Source organism: Caloenas nicobarica, chromosome 3, assembly GCF_036013445.1.
Source record: "Caloenas nicobarica isolate bCalNic1 chromosome 3, bCalNic1.hap1, whole genome shotgun sequence".
NCBI classification, from domain to species: Eukaryota; Metazoa; Chordata; class Aves; order Columbiformes; family Columbidae; genus Caloenas; species Caloenas nicobarica.
This window is the reverse complement of record NC_088247.1, coordinates 111,688,854-111,711,185: the sequence shown is the minus strand read 5'-3', so window position 1 is coordinate 111,711,185 and position 22,332 is coordinate 111,688,854. Positions and strand designations below refer to the sequence as shown.

The window sequence follows — 22,332 nt, the reverse complement described above, 5'->3', positions numbered from 1 at the left end:
TCCTTTTCTCTTTTTATTGAATGTAATTTCTTCAATACAAGTTGTACACCTGATTGAGCTAAGCAGTGCCTCAGCCACATGTAAGATTCAGACTGTCACATGTCAGCAGTGGGTTACAACTTTTTGTTGAAGGTTCTCCCACCATACAGGTAATAAATTCTCCCTGAGTAATTTCAGCCATTCTGGCAGAACAAATGACCTAGCATTTGGCCTGTCATTTCAAGGACCCTCTCTCATATGGCTGAGAGCATTGATCTTTTTTTCTTCCCTCCGTTGGCAGCAGGACTGAGGGAACACCTCTGTCCCAGGGTGGGGAACACTAATGTTGGGTCAAGGGATGGGTGCAAAGCTGCTAACAAGAGGGAAGGACTGTCAGTACCTGGCCCCACATGTCCTTTTCTCAACAAAAAGGTTCTCCAGCTTCCTTCAAGAGGAGTTTCAATGTTCACAGAGAAATTAGCTCCATCCTTTCCTACTCTTCTTTGTTTTCCGTTTTCTCTCTCAACACCTACTCTCCATTTCCCGTCTTACTAATGCTCTTAAACATAAATATATATTTCCACATAGTTCCTCCTGACTTACATTACTGTGAGATCAAAACCAGTTCTATATTGTCCTTGTTCTGCTTGCATTACCTTTGAGTTTCCTCATAGTTTCCCCTAAATTATGCAAGCAGCACACATGCCTGCCTCTTCAAATCCTCTGTTAACTCTCTGCCTCCTCTGGGGAAATGTTCTTTTGTTAATTCATCACCTAAGTGAGGTACTAATGAACAAACTTTACAATAAGCTAACAATGACACTGCTGCAAGACTACTAAGTACAGGACTCAAGAAGTATAAAGGTGCATAGCTCATAAAAAGTATTTATTTGTGCTGCAGTAATCTCTAGGGAATTGGGCTTCATTGCACTAAATACTGTGTAAAAATTAGATAACTTGTTCCCTGAAAGCTTATAGTCCTTCTAGGTGCTAGTATAACAATACTTTTGCTAAACAAGGTTTTTGCGTCCTTTACTTCTGCACAACATCAAATAATATGTATATATTGTTTCTATAGGTCAAAATGCAATTAAAAAGATCCAACTTGACTTTACCTATATTTAAAGCATCTATAATTATGTGCAGTATGAATAACTAATATATAGGTCAATTATTTGTACTGGTTTTTTACAGCCCAACCAAATCTGTTTATGAAACCTCAGATGGCTCTAGGAGTCAAGCCACTGTATTCCCAGTTAATTTAATGGGATTTCAAGAAGAAATGGTAGACTAAAGAAAGATACCTGAAAACATAAGCAAAATGAGAAATTAAAAAAGCTATTTATTAAAGGGCAACATAGAAGAAAAAAAAAAAAAAAAGATAGAGGCAGGTCTAACAGAGGCTGGGGAGGATCCAAGTGTTGAATACCATCTTCTGAGATTTCTAAGTGTCCTGTGTCTTGGAGAATTTATCATGAGCATCTTTTTCACTAAATGGGACAGTGCATCATTCCTGTTATTTGTTTTGAGACTGCAAAGAGGTTTGAGAGAACGCTACCTAAGGGCTAATTTCTTTCATAGAAATGAAAAAGAAAATAAAGGGGGGGGTGGCTTAAAAGTTAGTCCTATAGCTATAGCGTCACTAGGATGATGCCATAACAAGACACATAGACACTTCTGTGTCTCCCCATAAGCTTTACCCTCACGTCACATCTAAGTCCGTCAATTATTATCATCTCCTACAAAGTTCAATAAAAAAATAAAACTGAAAAGGACATAATATCATGAACAACAGCTACATTTATGGGACAGTGACTGATCCAATCTGTGACAGAAAAGATCAAGCAATAGCAGGGTTGTTAGCTTGAAATCCTTTTGTAGTTTGCTCTAGCTCTCAGCTGCTGAAAATTCAAAAGGCCATCCCCCGTACCAAAGGTAGCAAAAAATGCAAGGAAAAGACACTTTAATAAAACTGTCAGATCTTGGGTGATACACTGATGAGGAAAGTGTGTGTTTCGAAGAAATGTTGGAATGTTGCCCAGAAATATCCTGTAGACAAATGCACATCAGTGTTTCAAATGACTTCTGCTCACCCAGGGCCAGCTCTGTGAGTCACAAAGATGAGGGTAAAAAGGAAGTAGTCCAGAAACTAATCAAACTGTTAAATGATAAAATATAGCCCTTTCAGCAAACTCCTGATAAGCAGCTGGAAATTTTTTTTATTGTCACCATTGTTTTTGAGAGGGATGTGATCTTTGAACTGATAAATTATTAGATAATTGTGTGGAAAAAAAAATCTGTAATTAATGTTCAGCTAATTTAACTTTTTTTCTGTCATTGTTTAAGGCACCCCGTAATCAAGTATTTCTTCTTTTTCATTTTTCTAGTTTTATTCTACTCAGAGATTTATAAATTTTTAGAAAAATACATTTTTCCTGGCTTATTGGAATGAGGAACACCTAAATTTGATCTGAAGTTGTCTCATTAGCAGTATTTATATTTGTAATCTTTTCTTTCTAAAGGTTGTTTAGAGACAGAGACATGAGCCACTGTTCTGAAAAAAATCATTATGGCAGCAACTGGAGGAACCATGAAGAAAGCTTACCAGCTGATTGCTATATCGTTATTTCATACAAAGCCTCTGTTAGTTAGCGATGAGTATGTATCATCTCTACAATTCTTCACTCAAAACAGAGAACATGGGCAAAACCAAGATCTGAAAGTAACAGATGTTTTGATACACACAGCATGAACAACTTCTTAACTGAAAGAACTTCGTCATTTTCTGTAGTTGTTTCCATCCCCTCCCCAAATTTATTACTTAAAATCACACTGAAATACAGAATACTTCCCTTAGTTTAAACTACAAAAATATAGTAATTAAGCATAGTCAGAATGTTCACACCTAGTGAACACAATCCGCCTATACATTCAAATCTTTGTAAGCTCAGACTTGTTCCAGAGCCCTTAGGTTTTCTATTGTAAATAAGCTGACAATATCTACTGTTTAATCTTCATAGAAATCATACCTTGCTACTCAGGCCCTTTTCTCCTGACAACCATGTCAGACCTACAAAGAGAGGAAGTACAGAGTTCGCAACAAGTTCGTAACTCCTTTCTTTGCCCCAAGACACTTGCACATTTTTTAAGTCACACCTGTATTTCTAATTAGAAAGTATTGTCGACTCCTCCAGACTATTGGGATTCTGCAAGTCAGTAGCAGGCTCTCCTGCGTAATCAGATTCAGTTTCCCTAGTATTCTCAGTCTGCTTCTTACTTTCGTTTTACTTTTTTTATTCCCCCAAATAAATAAGCGGATAATAAAAGCAGCATCTTTTTCTCCTGTCTTAACACTGTTACTCTCACTTTTTTCATCCAGCTTCTCTTTCTAGAGTAAGTGCACTTTTTCTTGCAGAAGTTTCGGTCAGATTGATGAAAGTGACAGTAAATTCACACTGAGGACAGTTTCACCAGAAATCTTCTGCATTATTGAGAATATAGTTGCTTTTATGGTATGCAGAGGCCAATATTTCCAGCAAACACTTCTTTTCCCTTTAAATCCCTGCATACAGATAGAGTGCAGAACAATGGCCAGGAATAACTTAAATCTTTGGATACCAAAAAATTTCGCCAACCGTTCTGAATTTTCCATCCTTTCATCTGTCTCAGTTCATGCACAGAGCAGTCTGTGGCCATGAGGCCACACGAGAAGGGGATTAACTGTCTCCCTATTAATGGTCAACGACGAAACTTCACTTCAAGGGCCAAAATCAAGGGCAGTGAGCCTGTAATTTGTCAGCAGGAATATATTCTCCCACAGATTGTGCTGTATATAGTACAGGTGGTTTTCATCTCCAAAGTTACCACACAGTAATTGTAAGTAAGCCTTGCAATTCAGCCCTCTTATTTTCAACTCTAGCTTAAGGACTAGATCCAGAGTATGGGCAACTATTCATGCAACACAACAAGATTTTTTGGAAAGCCCCTTGCGTTCCAGTCATAACTCAGGAGTCAAGTCACCTGTGTGGGTGTTAAAACCATTGAGCAACCATTGTTGCTCTTATTACCACCAATGTCAGCGCAAGGAGGACCACCAGCACCTGACTCAAAGAACAGCAAGTGGAACAAGACAAGCTCCAAACAAAAATCAGTCTCAAAAGAGCTTTATCCCAAAATTCATGTACTGGGTGGAATCCATAACATGCTTCAAATAGGGGCTGTCAACCAGAGGAGTTCCAGTACTTCAGATCTGGTTTACACAGAGCCACCTCCTAGCAACCCTTTTAACTCATGTTGCACCAACAGAAGTTACCTTAAAAACAGACAGGTTGGTTTCTTCCATACACTGAGTAAATAGCTTCACTTTTGTCAGTACGTGATTGGTCAGTGTTTTATTCATTGCTGTATTCAATGGCATAAGATAATAAAATTGCATTGTGAGAGAATTAAAATGTAATGATAGGTTCATCAGTTCCATCTCTGTTTGTGATCTAAATAACAAAAGAACTACTTTCTTTCAAAATCGCTTTTGTTACTCCTATGAGATTCACTTTAGATTAATCTTTTTTTTCTCTCTCTTTTATTTCCAAAGGACATCCATTACCTTGCACTAGATAAGGGTGAATTGGCACTAGCTGAAGTGGCAAAGAAAAAGGCTAATGACATTGATGCGGAATCAATAACTACTAGAATTGGTAAGAATTAATGGTGTTTAAAAAGCCCTTTTTGTTTTAATCAATACTTGTCCTGTACAACACCATGTTACATTTGTAGGGGATTTATTGTTTTGGTTGCATTGTTTTCTTTGAAAACAAGACAGTATTTTTATTCATAACTAAAGAGGGAGGCTTAGAAAAATAACAGCTTTGCCTTTCAGTACCCACATGAGGATTGTGTCAATGCAATAGCTCCAAAGACAAAAAGCTTTATGCTATGGCTATATAGAAAAGCTGAGGCCATAGAAACTGAACTGAGTGCAAGAGGTAAGGTACTGAATCAGATAATCTTTGTTCATACCAGCGTTAAAGGCCAAGTATGGCTATTTCATTCACTTCTGAATATTTGCTCGTGCACACTGTGCCAATAACTGGAGTCACATAATGAATGCCTTGGCAGCATTCAGATGAAACATTTACTGATGTGAACCCAGTTTCATATCCTGGCTCTAAAATAACAGCTATGGCTGCAGTGGGTTTCTTGCAGTTCCATAATGAACATCAATGCAAAAATTTCAGGGTTAGATGAATAGCCCAAAGACAGATGACTTCTCAGGCAAGGAACTCATAACTCATTTCACTTTCCTCTGAATTGTCATGAAGAGATGTATGCAACTATGTAGACTGTTCTGATTTCAGGCCCATAGCACAAACCAAACAGAAGGGGTCTCAGTCTAGGTAGCTGACCTCCAATAGAGAGAAAGTAGACAAAGGGGAAAAAAAGAACACAAAATGTTTGTAGATAATATGAACAGTGCTATTTTGTTTATTCTACTGCATCTTTGAATATGAGAGGAAGTCACAGAGCTTTTGTCCTTGTCCCATGCCGAGAAGTAGAATATCCTTAAGATTCAGAAGGACTCACAAAACCTTTGAGATCTTGGGTAACGTAGGATTCTTTTAAAACTGAACATCTCTGTGGTTACCCAGAGCATACAAGCAAATGTCATTCAAATATATAGAAATGCAGACAGGTGGTATGTGCATTTCTGTGGGTTTTTTCTGCATATTGCATAAATCCATGATTTTCAAGGCTATGCAATATGCTATCACCTCATTCCCTCTACAGTGGAGTAGAAATCAAGCAGTACGTGTCCTGAACTCTTTTCTTCAGGGTCTTTAATTTTCAAGATTAAGTCACTTTGAGCATTTTTTGCACAACAGCTGGGCCTTTGGGAAAAAGTCCTTTCACTACTAGAATTGCCAAAAATGATGTTTGTTTTGGTCATCTGTTACTGTGAAATCTTTAAAGTGTGCAGTTACATCTCCCTTGCTTTCTGCTTTCTTCTTTCTCCTCTTCTCTTCTCTTCTCTTCTCTTCTCTTCTCTTCTCTTCTCTTCTCTTCTCTTCTCTTCTCTTCTCTTCTCTTCTCTTCTCTTCTCTTCTCTTCTCTTCTCTTCTCTTCTCTTCTCTTCTCTTCTCTTCTCTTCTCTTCTCTTCTCTCCTCTCCTCTCCTCTCCTCTCCTCTCCTCTCCTCTCCTCTCCTCTCCTCTCCTCTCCTCTCCTCTCCTCTCCTCTCCTCTTCTCTGCTCTCCTCTCTCTCCCTTCCTTCTTAGGTAGTTGTCCTCTGCACCTAATATAACTAAGATGCCTTAAGACTTATCTCTGATCAGTATCTATTATCTCACAGTCCAGAAAATTTAAGACTTAGCCTGTGTCTTCATTTAATTCCTTGCAAACTATCACTATTACTAGATTTCTGAATTTAGGCTATTTTTATGTTTACTGAGAGCCTTATATAGTATTATAGACACATACACAAAGAGAGTGATAGGGAACAAACCTGAGGTGATCACAAATGTATTATTTGCATATCAGATGTAACACGTGTTACTACAGTTCAGCTATAAGTGTGCAGGCACACAGTCTTCCCCTCCTTCAGAGCAGTCCTACAGTTACCCCTGTAATGCCTCATAAGCATAAATTATTAAAGTCACTTTATATTATAAAGTATTTAAAGTGTTCTCATTTGCTGAATAATTAACTATCAGAATGATTTGAAATACTTTTCAATGCCCATGGGACAAACTGTCACTGAGATTCAGTCTGTAAACAGTAATGAATTTGCATCCAGTTCATTTTATATGAAAATAAACTGGAATCTCCCATGAGTTCCTTTCACTGCAGATTTGATCTCACCTTAAGCATGTGACATCATAGCCACAGGTATTGTTTTATTATACTTTATTCCAACACCTTTTCTTGATGATGTTTTTATTTCGTAAAGTGATGCTAGTGAAAAAGTTGTCATGAGACATGCACTTTGTGGACCCAGTGAGAACAAAAGATAACAAGTGCTTTATATGTAAATTACTATATTTATCTAACATTTTGAGAGGGGGAGAAAAACTGATGCCAAAACCAGAAGCTTTAAAATGCAGTTTTAACCAGGTCTCTGTTCCCTAACCATCTCCAAAGCCCAACCCTCTTCATCTCATCCCTGCTGTCTGGGGCTTTCAGCCACTCAGGTCACCAGTGGTCACACGTCCCTGATCAAACTCCAAACTTCTGGAGCACTCACTTCAGGCTTCTACAAGAAGGCAGCAAGCTAAGCAAACGGAGGCAACAAGATGCAATCAGTGCTATTGCTCCCAAGTCATACTGAACACCTCAGTAAATAATATCTGGCCTCTTTCTCTCTCCAGCATATTTTATATATTTATTACAGTATATTTGGTCCTAAATAGTACAAATGGGAACTGTTATCGTATATCAACATCTGATCATATTTTCTGAGCTAGCCCATCCCCAAAACTCAGCTCAACACTACTTGAAAATAACATGAGTCAGTGCTCCTGGTTGATTCCCAAGCCCTTGAGAGTGCTCCACCTTGCCCCAGATATATTTAATTTGTCAAGATATTTCTGTGTACAGGGCTCACTTCAAACATAATATATTTCAAACTCAGACTTTTGGAAGAATTTCAAGCTCCTACAAATAATGTGGAATGATGATATAATTTCAGCTTAAATTTATAGATGTCATCCAGAGTTCTATAATCATTGGTAGGTTCCTCAAATACATTAGACCAAGATTTGTGCCAAGATAAAACTAGAAATAGATTTATTATTTTAAAATTTTCTGAATTTTAGCCCTTCCCAGTTCCTCACATGACTGTGGTTTGTTATGCACTGTTTTGAAGAAGCCACCATCGAAGCTAAGAACGTCTGAGTGCGTGTGGTAAAAACACCAGTAGACGTTCAGAGCATACTAGTTTGGTGAGAATATTGCTAAGCAAGATGAAGTGTCAAGTGAGCTTGCTGCTGTTCCCTGCTATGGTTTTGGCAGAACCAGATATTTTGTTCAACTGATTAAAATCTTCTAAAGAAAATTACTCTCATAAGATTTTTTGTTTGACAGCCTGTGAAAATGCATCTTGAGGCATGAGAAGATTAAAGTAATGGTACCATACATCTCAGAGGCCGCATTAGCTGTCTCTTTTTTCCCCACTCCCATTTGATCAGCAGATCAGTGGCCATAGGTACTGTGGTTTCGTCTGCCAAAGATTTCCTGTTGAATTACTTCTGTAGTAGATCTACAGGTTCTGTAACAAGGTCAGGGAGTTCTTATTTAGCCTTGCCTAAAATATATTCTGTGCACCTCATTTCACTTGATGAAAACAGAGAGGACTTTCTTCAATATTGACAACATCTGTAGATTTACTAATGAATTTTGTTTATGGGTGTAGCCTCACATACACACTCTTGCAACACAAGTAACCAGGTACAATATTGTCCGTGGTAGAAAAGTGCATCTGTTCAGTGCTGTAAACGGTAGGTTGCTAATGTAAAACTTGAGTTGCAAAGAACTGACATAGCACAGCCTGTTAAGAAATGCCATAACTAATAATGATCACAGAGGTGAAGAACTCAGCCTTTCAGACATCATTGCTCAATGAATATCCAATGAAGAGCATATGTAGTCAGTGTCAGAAAGTTTCCCAAGGCCAACTTCCAACAAATTACATTAGGGCCTAGCAAGATGATTTTAACCTTCAAACCAATAGCTTTCACCCAAAAGGGATTCATGTCGTGACAAGACAGATAACTGCTGCGTAGTTCAAAGGCAAATTGGGAAACCTGGTATTTCTACTTAGAATTAAATTCACAATATTAGTAATGCTAATGTGTAGGCAACACTTCCAACAGAGATATCTTAATAAAAACACTGATGTTGAGATAATGGCATTGTTCTGAAGTGCTAGATGGGACTGACTAACATTTTGGTGGTTCAGTAGTATCTCATGAAAGCGCTTGAGGTTTTTCCACTTAAAATAGAAATGTAAAACACTTCTTGAAATATTCCATGATGTTTGCAAGTGAGACAGGAAATCTTATCAGTTCTCACAGAGACAGAGGTCTAATTTCCCACACTGTTCATAAAATGATAGTCAAAATGTAGAGGCCCTAAATGTTTCATCTTACTAGCAAGTAATGTCACCAGTTTTAATCCTAAGCGGAGAATTTATTCATTTCTTCTTAGTTCTGTGAAAATATTTTATATTGAATGACTAACATGTTCTTTGTGATAATTAATAATGGCACATGCTACAGTGTTTTGTCTTCCATACAGTGTGCCTGAGATATCAGTCTGGTCTTGCATCCAGTCTACTACTTCCAAATTACTCGTATTAATAATTTATTCAAAATATTGCCTATTCTTGACAGTCCTGGTGACCCTGCTTGCATTTCAAGACTGTGTTTAGAATTGTCCCCTTGTTTTTGTAACCTCCTCTGGGCCTGTATTAGCCTAGTTGATAACATGTGTTCCTCTTCTGATCCTGACTCCTTTCATCTACCAAGCATTAGACTTCTTACCCTCATGTACCCCCTCTGATGCTGATGACAAAGCCTTCATTTTCTACTCTTCTTTGGCATATACACCTTTTTCTTTCTTTCAAGTTTCAAGTTAATTGAGAGTCTTAGCCGTCTATTTTGTGGCATGATTTTTATTTCCCTGCATAACATGTTTATGGCATGTTTACAAGGTATTATCCAGTGCAGAGATGAACTGTGATCTGGAAAATCTTGGGGGACACCTGTTTATGCTACAATTTTTTTGAGCTTTGCTCCCTCCAGTGTAAGTGTTAGATCTCCTTTTTATTTATTTAAATTTTCAGTTTAAGTCAATCAAAATCTCTGGAATCAAATCTTTTGGTTTTATTTTTCTAATAATGTGACTTTTTCCCCAGAGAACCAGAAAAACATTTTTAATGAAAAATGTTTTTTAAGTATGATTGGCAGTTAATCTATGGCAAGAAATTAAGTTTTCACAAGCACTTTTTTTTTTTTCGTGCCACACAAGATGAGTGTCTTTGAAGATCCATAGCAGTTTCAAATGATTTAACTGTGCTCATGTGTACACTCTCTGGCACATATCAAGCCACACACAGCATTTGATATAGAGCCCCCTAAACACAGTGAAAAGATTTCCGCCACCTTCAGCGGGCTTTGGATGGGGATTTTAGCAAGTTACAAGCTGAATTGTAGACCTGGCATTACCAGAACACCTGCTGTCTACCAAAAAATGATAAAGAGCCTCGTTTGGAAGGATGCTCTTCTTGATGTAGCCTCCTTGAGTCCTCTGGTTTCAAGAGAAGCAGGTGGCACCCAGTGCTCGTAGTGTGGAAGCCTCTTGCAGGGGTAGTTCTGAATTCATGGCCTGGCATACCTGTCTCATTGGGAGTGTAACAAATCGTTCCCGTATAACTAAGTGGAGCTGCTGAATCTTTTTGTCTATTGGGATGTTTAGCTTTTTGTTAATTACATTTTTCATTTTCCGACTAGTAGTGGGGGTTTTACTCTACCTAGAGGTTACAGGCACTAATTGCTTCCCTCCTTGTGTTCTTTTCACGAAGTGGAGTCATTTGTTTTACTTAAGGTCTATAGTAATGCCAAACTGTTTTTGGCTCCACCTCATCTCACCTCTCCACTTGCTTGTGTCGTGATGTCAGTTTTGATCTATACCTTCCCACTGCTAGACAGCTTTGCCTAAAGACATAATCCTCAGCCCCTAATAATTATAAGTACATCAAAGGCTAGCTGGCTTGCTTAGCTGCAGAGGACTACACAAAGATCTGTGTATCTTCACTCGAAAGAGATTTATAGTTTTGTGTCAAGCTTTAGAATAATCATGGCATCCCATTTGTTCCCCTTCTTTATCATGACATTCTTGACCACTACAGAACCTGATTTAAAAAGCACCAGTATATGCCTGTAATAAAGACACTGTTCTCCTTAATATTTTCATTTTAATGATCCACATATTATGTAATATCTGTCAGCAGTAAAATTATGCCCTATTTAATATGAAAAGTTTTACCAAGAAGTCATAGATTAACCATTTTTTTGCCTTAATTTTAAATGATGTGTTGAGTAGGAAAAAAAAAAAAGAAAAGAAAAGAAAAATCAGTAACTGGAAGAGCCAGCTTTAGGGAGTTAATTTTTTTATATATATAGCCACATACTATGACTGGTTTATAAACAAAAATATTACATTATTTCCGAATTCTGGAAATGGAAAGGCGTTGTCTGTGTATGATCTGTATTTATTCTATTAACAACTAGGTTATTGCAAGGTATGTAAAGTCTCTCATTTCAGATTTGCACATAGACAATAACAAATGGATAATACTAATTACCAAGCAAACAACTTATTTTCCATGGCAACATATCAAGAAGTAAGTTACAAAAGTGAAAACAATTCACAGAGTTATTCCTTGGGCGAGGATGTTATATGGTAAAGAACAGTTCAGCATAAAAGATCCTGAAGGGATGCCCATGGCATGGCATTGAAGTGAAGAGAAGCAAGTCAGTATTCAGGTATCCATTGACATTATAGCTAGGAATTTAAGTAGGAATTTGTCTTCTCAGCACTGACTCTATAGACTGAAGTCAATTTAAATAAAAGTTAAAATAACTGTTGAAACAAACTATCAAAGAAATTGATGCAGGGAAAGTGTCTACATAGAGACTAAATGAATACCTTTCTGGGAAATAGGTTTTAGCCAAATACAATTTATGCATTAGTCAAACACAAGTTTTTCTGGCTTGGTGTAGGATACCTGCACGAAATTTAATGGCCTCTAATTCACTGTAGGTCAAACTATATGATTTACACTGTATCATTATAGTATAATATTCATATGTTCTGGATTCCAGTCTTGCCTACAGCTCTGTGAAAAAGCCCCTGGTAAATCTCCCATTAGCTTCAAAAGGCCCACACGTAGGCTGAAAGGCTGCAGTTAAAAGCCACAGAATGTATATTCACACATCTTACAGTGTGCACGTGTGTGTGTACATAAGTGGGTGTTGTATTTACACATACACAGCCAAAATCTAGCCAGTCATAAAAATAGCTCCAAATCTGAACACAAGTGCTGGATTAATTATTACGTACTTATTTTTTGCTGCATGACAGCAGCAGCCACACAATCCGCTGCTGCTTTTTTTTTTTTTTCTGAAGGAGCAAGAAATGATCACAGCAGGAGATGCTTTCATAATTGCTGTAGCTGGATGAGAGCTGCGTGTCTGTATGTTCACGGTGTTTCAGAGGCACGTTTGTCTCACGCACCCTAGAGCCATCCTTGAGCCTCTAGTTTTGTGATGGGGAATTTGCCGATTGCATTTCTACGCACTCAAAAGAGTTGGCAAACACATATTTGCGTGGCAGTTGGTATGTGTTTCGTCCTGTTTGTTCTGCGTAACATAATGTGATGTGACAGGCTGCAATTCATCACGTCAGTGGCACGACAGCGGAGGAATTGAAAAGAGGTATAATGATGGGCTGACATGAGGTGTCAATTTAATGTTTGTAATATTTCAACATTAAGTCTTTTTATAGTGGCCTGCCAAATAATTATCACCAAATATTCCTCGTGCAGGTCAGTTTTAGAAGTAGCAATCAGTTACAACATAGTCAACATCAGGAGAAGGCTGTGAATTCCTGCGCTCAGAAGGACCAACTCTTGTAAATATGAGAATTTTGAACATCTGGTTTCTTATCAAACAAACAAACAAAAATGTTGGACTATTTATTTATTACTGCCTCTTTCAGTACACTCCCCAGCCACACCACAGGCTCTTAAGTGGGCATACCATGGAATTGCCCGGGGCAAAATCAGAGGTTGAGGCCTCCAAAGACTCCTGCACAAGAGACTGCTTGACAGTTCACCCCTGAAAAACTCCTGCAACAAAAGCGAAGGTGTTTGATGACCCCAGGTCAGTTCCTGGTGAATGCTTTCAGCCTAACAAAATCTAGTTCCCTGTTAAAATCCCGTCTCAAGGCTGGTGACATTCTAATCAGGATATTGCTGGTGAAAGCTGTAGGGAAAAGCTTAGCAGCGTCCAAGACTAAGTTTTGCACCCATCGCTGTTGTCAGACTGGCACTTTCTAAAGTGTCAAACTTGGCCAGAAGAAAAGAAATGGACTGTTTAAGAAAAGTGTTGGTGAAAAACTGATCAACAGTGCCTAATACAAGGCAGTAAGTACATCCAGGATTAATGACTCTTTTCTTCCCTCTACATACGCTCTGTATTTCATTCCAGCTATTTGATATATCTTTTCCCTAAATATCTTTCCTGATGGTTAGTCTGCATCAAGGCTTCTTTTTACTTTAAATCCCAGTGCCATGAGACTGCTGCAACTCCTGAACTCATGTGTGAATAATATCTGCCCTTCAATAATAGTTTTCACAACGTTCAAGATACCAGAAGTCCAGAATCATGCTAGATTTCCAACTGTAAAATTCAGTCATAAAAATAGATTGTGAGGCAGGATTGGTTATCTCTGCAATGTTCATATTATGAAATGGCAAAATATGATGAAAATATGTCATTAGTGATAGCTGATAAACATGTATGGTGATCATCTCTTGCCCATATTTAAAGTGATCCCTTTCAAATGTGTTTGCAAGGCTATGTTTGATGTCAGGCTTGCTGTGCCTGACTCCACCAGCCCTGTCTTCTCATGAGCTCAGCCTGACTTCTCATGAGGAACCAGTGGCAGGAGTTACAAGGACTTGCTTGCTATCCTTCACCATTGATGGCTCTGAACACAGCTTTGAGTCCTTGCATACCACAAGATCGGTTAAAAGTCAGGGTATAGTTCTCATGTAAATTAGCTCCCATGGATTAACCACTTAACTGATAGATTAAAAATTTTCAATGTAAAGGAACATGGAAGACAACATTATTTCCTGTAGAATTGTGTTTAAAATGTTCTTACTGCTGAAATCTCCCCTGGAGATATCCATATACATCTGAAGTGCATCAGGTGAAGAGCAGATTCTGAGGCTGTCCCTCAGACCTTGCAGAATAACCCCAGGACTTGATCTGTCATCACCTGGAAGCTTTTCTGCTCATGAACCACCAGGAGCCTCACACGAGCTCACCCTCTGACTATGCCATGTAACCCATGGAAGGAAAGATTTGGGACCCAGTCTAAACTTCTCCAGAATCATCATTTGAAGTTAATTGCTAAACTTCACCACACCTCTGCCTAAATAATACGAACTTTTATTAACTAGATAAAAGGCTATGGCTACAGTTAATTATTTCTTTTATTGCATAGGATGCATTGTGGCCAAAGAAAAATAGCTACAAAGTGCTCACCTTAGGCCCTTGCTTTTAGCCACCAAATGGTGAGAAGTTTAGCTCACGGGTATGGAGCCTACGTGGGCATAGTCTGCTGCAATGTAAGCCCAGGTTGTCCTGCTGACTGCATTGCTGTTGCTTCTTAGGTACGTAAGGCAAGAATTAGGACCACAGCACTCCACTCTGATCACTGTAGTAAACAGAGTTGACTAAAGCATAAGCTTTAGTCAGCGCCTTGTTTTCATATATTATTATCAACTACACTGCTCCTCCAACCTATTCCCTTGTGTGTCTGAGAGCTTTGCTGCTCACGCGTTGCGATCAGAAACAACACAACAAGTCAAAGGCTGGACGAAATTAGACCTTTCCAGCCATCACCAACCTACTGGATTACTTTGGCCGGCTCATTTTAGCCTTTTGTTTTCCTTTGGGAACTGCATGAGCTCTCTGTGACGGGCTGCGCGTCCTTCCAGCAGCAGCTGAGCCTCGTGCCACAGCCCCTGCTCTTGTGATAATCCAGCACTGTGCCCGCAGCTTGTCCCTGCCAGTGTCGTGTTCCCAGCGCTGCCCTCCCAGAGGTTAACCACACAATCAGGTGAAGCCCGTTTTCTAAGCTCACTTGTTTTCTATAATTTGAAGGAATTTTTACAACATAAGGTGAAAACACACGCCTGGGAAATCAGCTGTATTTACTTTAGTTCGTGTCTGCCATTAGGTGTCAGTGTGACAACAACCATGATACAAATGCTAGTCCAGGGCGTGCAGGGATGCCACCCCATCCTAAACTTCTCATTTTTGTCTCAGGGAAAATACAACGTGCAACTGAGAGGAAGGAGGAGGTTGAAGAAAGCAAGAAACATCTCAGGTTTTTCCATCACCTAATTAAAGTTATTTACTAACAAGAGAAGTCTGTTTGCATTTCATTCAGCGTGTCTCAGGTTCTTGGTGCTGCAATTGTCAAAGAAGTGTAATATTTACAAAATCAGCACAAGAGCTTCTGCACACACTGATCTGACACCTTATTTTGGGACAAAAGAAACAGTCAATACTATTAGTAATTTGCAGTCTGCAGGAGGTAAACTGCTTTGCCCATATGCAGGTGTTAAATTACCCATGTAAGTTGATGCCTGTTGATGTTGATGCTTATAGATGGGTCCCAGACAAGTTGGTTAAAATGTTGTATTAGAAAAACAACTAAAAGTTCTGCTCATTCAGAGGTAAAGGTTATAAAATCTTAAAAAACAGTTTCAAAGGAACTTTTTGTGTCTAAAATGCTACCTTGTTTTGGTGTGTGATTGGTACACATAATGAAAAAATAGTAAAAATATGACATCTATTAAGGAGTTTGGAATTACTTTTAAGCAAAGTTTTGGGCACTTCCCAAAATGAGATGGCAAAGGTAGCAAAACATTCTTGGTTACATGAGAGTTTGAAAGTTAGTATAGTTTTTAAATAAAAATCAGTTTTGAGGGGAAAAGGTATTTTCAGAAGAAAATTAATTTTAAAAATATTCTCCAGTTGCCTCAAGTATTGAGAATACCTCAAGTACTAGTAGGATAACATTTTTTCCCTGATGTTTGGAACTGCAAATGTTTCCACCATTAACTTTAATCAGATTTAGGTCAGGTCAACATAATGGTTAAATCAACTTGGCCTTCACGAGGATCAGGGAATCTGTTGTGCAAGATCATTTGGATTCAGCTTTGCCTTCCTCTTTTCACCTTTGAGATGGAAGAGATTGTGAGCATTGCTTAAGTTTGAGGTGGTTTTTTTCTATATTGATAGATTAAATCTTGAGTAGCACCACGATGCTGTGATAAGCATCTAAACATGCTGGCTTTTCTTTTAGCTACTTCCAGCTTTCTAGTAACTGCATGACACAGGAGTGGTTAGTCCTGAGCATGAACTGCTCAGCCTGGAGTAATCCCAGCCTGGGCAAGGATCCTCAGGTACCATCTCTGCTACAATTCCCCAAGCTGGATAGCTGCAGTTCTTTTTGTGAGGGCAAAGACTTCCAAAATTTGCTAGCCTTGCCTCCCTTCAAGTTGAGGGTGGGGAAAGAAAGATCTTGTGCCAGTTTGACCTTGCCTTTATAACAGATAATTATAGGAATTCGGAATAGAAAAGATGCCTGATTAAATGGCTTTGGCCACCTGCTAATACAAGATCATGAAGTAATCCTTGTCCATTTTCATATTAAGATTAGCCACAATAATGTTCTTCCACTCCTTATGCTACTCAGCTTGCATAGAAAGCTGATTCCTATGCTTTAGTTTACTTGCACCCTAACTGTTTTTCGCTTTGTAGCATTTTAAATAGCAGTGATTAAACCTTTCTGTATGTTGGTACTAGTGGGAATTTTAAAGTTCTTGCTATCTTACACATCTATTTTGACTTCAGAAAGAGCTTCTTATTTTCACATGTCATTTCAGACTAGGTTTCTTTCCTTTTGTGTGATACAAAGGGAACAGGTGGGCTAGAAGTTCTGGAAAACCCCAGCAGTGACCACTGTAGCTGGCTGTACCCCCTGATCCATCGGGACCCCAGGGGAGGTGTAAGTAGAGGCTCAAGGTCCAGGCACAACCTGCTTACATGGCATTCTCACGCAGCATTAGTTTAGGACGGTCTGGAGGTAATTTTGCTGATTTTGAGGCAAAATCATTAGTAAAATAGACCTGAAAGTGGCGGCGAGCTATAAGCCTGCTTTAAAATGAGCGCCGTTCTTGCAGAGGGAATATTGCTTCAAGTGGCTCTTAGCGGATCAGAAAGAATCATGGTGACAGTTTCTCTCTGACTGATCCCTTCTCCCTGCAAAGGGCTGAGTTCCTACCTGCAGCCTAAGCCAGTCCAAAAATGCCCCACAAAACACAAAGTGGAAGTAAGACTTTCCACCCGAAGACAGAGGAGGGGCACAGGCAGCCAGATCAGGCTGTAAGGAAGGACTACGGGGACACAGCAGGAACCAGCTGGATAGGAGACATCTATGGGTGAGAACTGATGGTGGTACGTAAGGAAAGAAGAAGATGGTGAAGGCAATGCAGGAATGTGGAAGGATGCTTTGTAAGGGCAAACTTTCCCTATTGAACATTAATTGCTTTCAATTGATACGAAATGCACTTTAAGTGATGAAAGGAGTGGCTGAGAAGTAATGCTGTTTTCAACAGATATCAGAGCATGCAGTCTAGGTTAATTACCTTCTCTTAAAAAAAAAAAAGAAAAAAAATTCTAAAAAGGTAAGCATCTGTCTGAGACAGAATCTTATCTCCAAACTCCTGTTGCGTACTTCAATGAGGAGCAAAAAAGGGAATGAAATGGGGGGTGGGGGGACTCCAGCAGGAGCCACAGTGATATTTTTTTTCTTAGCATCAGGCATCAGCTCTTTGCTTTCCTTCCCATAACCTTTCCTCATGGTTACCTTCAGCAGCCAGGAACTGCCCACAGATCTCTCTAGGGCTCTGAGCTTCCCAAGCAGCATCCACAGCCGCTGTTCCTGCTGATGGAGTTCATTTAAATAGGCAGGGAGAAAGTATTTCTGTTTGCAGAAGGCAGCGTATACTGTAAACTACCTTTGTGAGGTTTTAAAAACAAAACCACCCGGGTATTCATGCCACTCTGTACTTGAGGGATGCCAGTCAGATGAAGATCTTGCCAAAGAGTGCAAGGAATATCCTGGGAATGAAAAACACGCTGTTTCTACAAGGTCTCATTTCTCCTCTGAAAAGACGCACAAAGCACAGTGTGTCTGTTTTCCAAAGCTTTACGTTTCCCCCCTCCTAATGGTAAGGGGTGGGAAGGAAAGTGTCAGCCCATCAGTTGGGGTTTTCAGATGCCGATGTGGTCACATGGGCTTTTAAGGCCTTTGGGCACCTGAACCACAGAATGTGCTGGTGGTTATCGGCAAGTCTGTGCAGCAAAGCGCTGGAGCAGGTGAGTGATGGGCCACAAATGCCTATCAGGGAGAGCCTGCCTTTATATCTGCTCCAGTGGCTTTATTAGCCACACCTTTCTTGTAAATTGTAAAGTGTCAGTCAGGGTGCTCCAGAGATGGCTAGAACAAGACATGCTCTAATACCCCAACTGCTTTTATGTCCTAGTGCCTTGAGGTGCATTTAGAAAATGCGTCCAGGTTTTATCTCATATTGTAGGATTTGGCCAAGAGACATTGAACAGAGCACCATATAAGTGTCATTAAGAGAACGTAGCAACAGGATGTCAGTATACATATTGTGTGCCTATATTTATGTGCATGTGTGTGGAAACACACAACTTGCATATTTACACATCACAATAAAGTTGTGTCATTTGTAGGTTTAAAATAGCATGTTTTCTATACATTGCACCACTGTTGCAAATTTTCCATGTAGATACGCACACACAACACAGACCCCATAAAAACTTGGCCCTCGTTTTATGTAAACTTATCCAAGAAATTCCCAACTTAGTATTCCAATTCTTAAAGCACAAAAAGTATTATAGAAAATCAGTATTTTTAAAGGGACTGAAAAAACATAAGCATTTTCAATGTTGGTACATGGAAAGGTAGCATCTGTTAAACCCTTCAGGTATTACGCTCATTGGTATCAGAGTAAATTTAGTCTATAAAACCCTGCAGCATGAGTAGCATTTTTTTTTTCCTTGAAACCCACTGACTATGAGCACATTAGTCTGGCAGAAGCCAGAAAGCAATACTGTTTTGTAATTGGGGCTTTATTTACAGATGGTATTCCCGTTTCTCCATTATTTGGATTAGGCAACTAACTGGTCCGAAGTTTTTCTTCATTAAAAGAAAAAGTAAAAAAACCTCCTTTTAATAAGTGTGTGCTTCACACTTTCAAACTTCAATAGCATAGAATTTTTCACATGATCAGAAAGCTGATTTAATTTGCTGCTAGGTTAAATGTTAAAGGTTTCAGTCCTGTTACCATGAATTCTCAAATTAAATTCAGTGCATTGCTTAAATTTCTAGCTGCAGTGCATTTAGCCTAATTGCTTTGGTAACTTGGATGCTTAATAACTGCTACTCTTCTGAATTTTTGTCTTTCAAGGCAAGCAGTGAAATAAGCCTGAGGGGCACAGGTGGGCTCGCCTGCTCTTTGGGATTCACCTGTGGGGTCTTTGGATCTCTCTTCCAGTCTGACCGCATCCTCAGACCATGTCTGATGAGGCTGTTCAGCTGACAAGGGAGAGCATTAGAACACCTGTAGGTTTTAGCTATTTAAGCCCAAATCGGTTTTGAAGCAACAAGAAAGGCTGAGCAAAATGGTTCAGATTTCAGTCAGTTGTCAACTAAATGTGTGCACTGGGCCTTTAAGTATTTGGCCAGACACATCTTGATTGCTTAGCTTTTGTTTTCGCCCTTGGAAAGTCAGCTGGATAATACCCTGTAGCCAAAGTCTATTCTGTGGTGCTATAAGTGGGCTGGGCTGGGCTGGGCTGGGGGAGTGGGAGGGAGAATTAACAAAAAACAGAGATATATTTCTCGACTTTTGTGAGCCAAGCTATTTGCAGTCATTTTCAGTTTCCTTACAATGTTCAATATAAAAATCGTAGGGACTTACAGCAGTCACACTGATGCAATCTTTAAGGTGGGCTCTTCTCCTTGGGGACGAGTCACAATGCAAACACGGGAATGATGGAAGCGATAGAGGAAACTTCCACCAACTGTACCCAGCAGGGCAAGCCCCAAGTGTCTAGTTTTTTCCTGTGTTTACAGCGTTTTTAAGGCTTTGAGTTCTCACGCAACATATGTCATTAAATGACTGATGCCTCTTTGCACACATTTCTGTGATGGCCTGTGGCAACCTGAATTAATTGTTTCGGTAGTTGATGGTGGTTACTAGCTGTAATTATTATAATTTGCATTTATAAAACCATCTTTCATCTAAGGATCTCAAAATGTTTTTGCCACATTAAGCTTCACAACATCCTGTGAGGTAAGTGTCAAGAGTGTTGTTATACCCATTTTTACACAGGTTTCTCCAAGAAAACAAGGTCAGTCTCTAACATGACTGGTATTGGTTCACATTGCACTTACACAGGACGGAGCAACTAGCACAGCTGCAGGAATTAGGGGTGCTGATCTAGGTCACTTTTCATCTCCCGCATAGCTCTTGCTGCTGCCATGCTGTGTGGACACACGCACTAAGTCACCACAAACACAGTCAGAGCAACCTCAGCCCAGGTTTCCAGTCTGAGATGGCCCTTTCTTTCCCAAGAGCACTCCAGCAGCAGAAAAGTCTTGGAAAGAAAAACAGATAAGCACCCTACATATGGCACAAGATGACATCACCCACCTGCAAATACCTGTTCTTTCTAGAATTTTCTACCATAACATTTAAGCCTTTCTTTGCAATCTGCGCGCAGCAAGACATTTGTACTGCAGCCAAAGCCAAGAATCTAGCCACAAGCAACGTAACGTTACCCTTTATCAGTCACTCACTTGTTCTAGAAGTGGCTGCACGCACTTCATCTCCAGCCCATACCAGCCTTAGACCCAGCCTTGTGGGCAATCAACACTTCTGAGATCTACCAAACGTCAGGTTACCACTTGACTGTGGTATTTAAAAGCGAGGATCAACTCAAGCACGGTAGACTTAGAACTTGAGGGGACAACAGGAGGAGGCAATTTTCAAAAGCTCATTTCTTTTTCAAACATATGTTTCAAACGACGTTGTTTAAATTGAACCTGTCTCTCTGTAAGCTTTGTTGATCATCATATTAGCCTTGAGGAAGATAGGTCTAAGTAAGTGCTTGCAAATTGAGTAAGAAGTTCTGGGCCATACCTTCACGAGTTCTTTACCATCCCCATCAATTTATAAGGGCTTGTTTACATGTGACAATAACCAGATTAGCTATTTTGAAAGAACTCTGCCTGTGGATGCACTTATTCCAAAATAAAAGCCATTTTGCTTTTCTAAATTAAGTGTACTTACAGGTAGAGAATGATTACTCTGAATAACATACGAAAGAAAGTAATTTCATTCCTAAGTAGACCGTTCAGCAGAGATGTTCTGAAATGAGCTGCCTGGCTAATTTCTCATGTTGATGCTTTTTAAGGCACTGACATAGTCGCACAGTCATCAACAACCCATTTTGTTTTGTACATCCTTTTCCCAGAGAGGGTGTGCCAATGCAAGGTGAGAGTAAGGTTGTCCTTGTAAAAGGTCTTGCATACTTCTCTGTCTTTACCTGGCATTATTTCTACTTAACGTAGCAGCATGAAATAATTTCTGAAAACATTCCTGCTTTTTCTAATACCAAAAAGCACTGCTAGAGCAGAAGTGGAAGAGACTTCAATGTGTCCTACTCCACTCGTAGGAGATGCCAGTAGCAGCAGAGGCTTTGTTCTGCCTTCTTTGGAGGAGCACTCCAGTGAAGCCCAGGGAAAGCTGGTCCTGCTCCCCAACCTAAGCATGTCTGGAGCGTCCATCAGGGACAGTATTGCTCAGCCCCATTTCTTTTCAGTTTGCCTGAGTCGAGGTACAGGATATATTCTAGTCCACGTTTCTCTTGTGGGGTAAGGAATGCCTGGCAGCCAGAGGAGAAGGTCTGGCACAAGAACACACATAATTTCATTTTACCTGGTGCTATCTACTTCACTTTCAGCATACACAGAGGACAGTCACTGGGCTAAGCCTCCATTTTTACTGAAGCTTTCTTCTGCTTTTCCTCTCCTCCAAACTTGTTCATGTCTACTGCTGCACAGAAGAGACCTGGGGCTTGGGAGAATGGTGTGTCATGGGAATCACAGCATCAGGCCCACAGAGGGGTTTTTTCTTGTGGCTGCTAGAAAACCTCCAATAACTTAAAATCTGTACTTTTGTGGTCTGTTTCTTTTTTTGGAAGGAGGGAGGTAAAAATCCTGCTTGTGTTCTCTTATTCCAGAAATCGAGACTCATTGGGTACTATATTATCCTTTTTGGATCTAAATCACTCCCAAAGATTCAAGATGATCTCTGCCTGTCCAGGCACCAGAGTCAATGCCCCAGGGAATTTCCTCATGTCTAAGGGATATGCAGGATGTGTACTCACACGGCCTTGCTGCC

At 39.6% G+C, this 22,332-nt stretch overlaps 1 protein-coding gene across 1 annotated transcript in view; it reads left to right on the top strand.

The window, feature by feature from the left end:
- WDPCP (WD repeat containing planar cell polarity effector) overlaps nt 1–22,332 on the top strand; it is a 151,030-nt gene that overhangs the window by 111,664 nt on the left and 17,034 nt on the right. Inside the window, 1 exon segment of the mRNA XM_065631513.1 lies at nt 4,571–4,673. Within this exon segment, the coding sequence (XP_065487585.1) occupies nt 4,571–4,673 (103 nt within the window).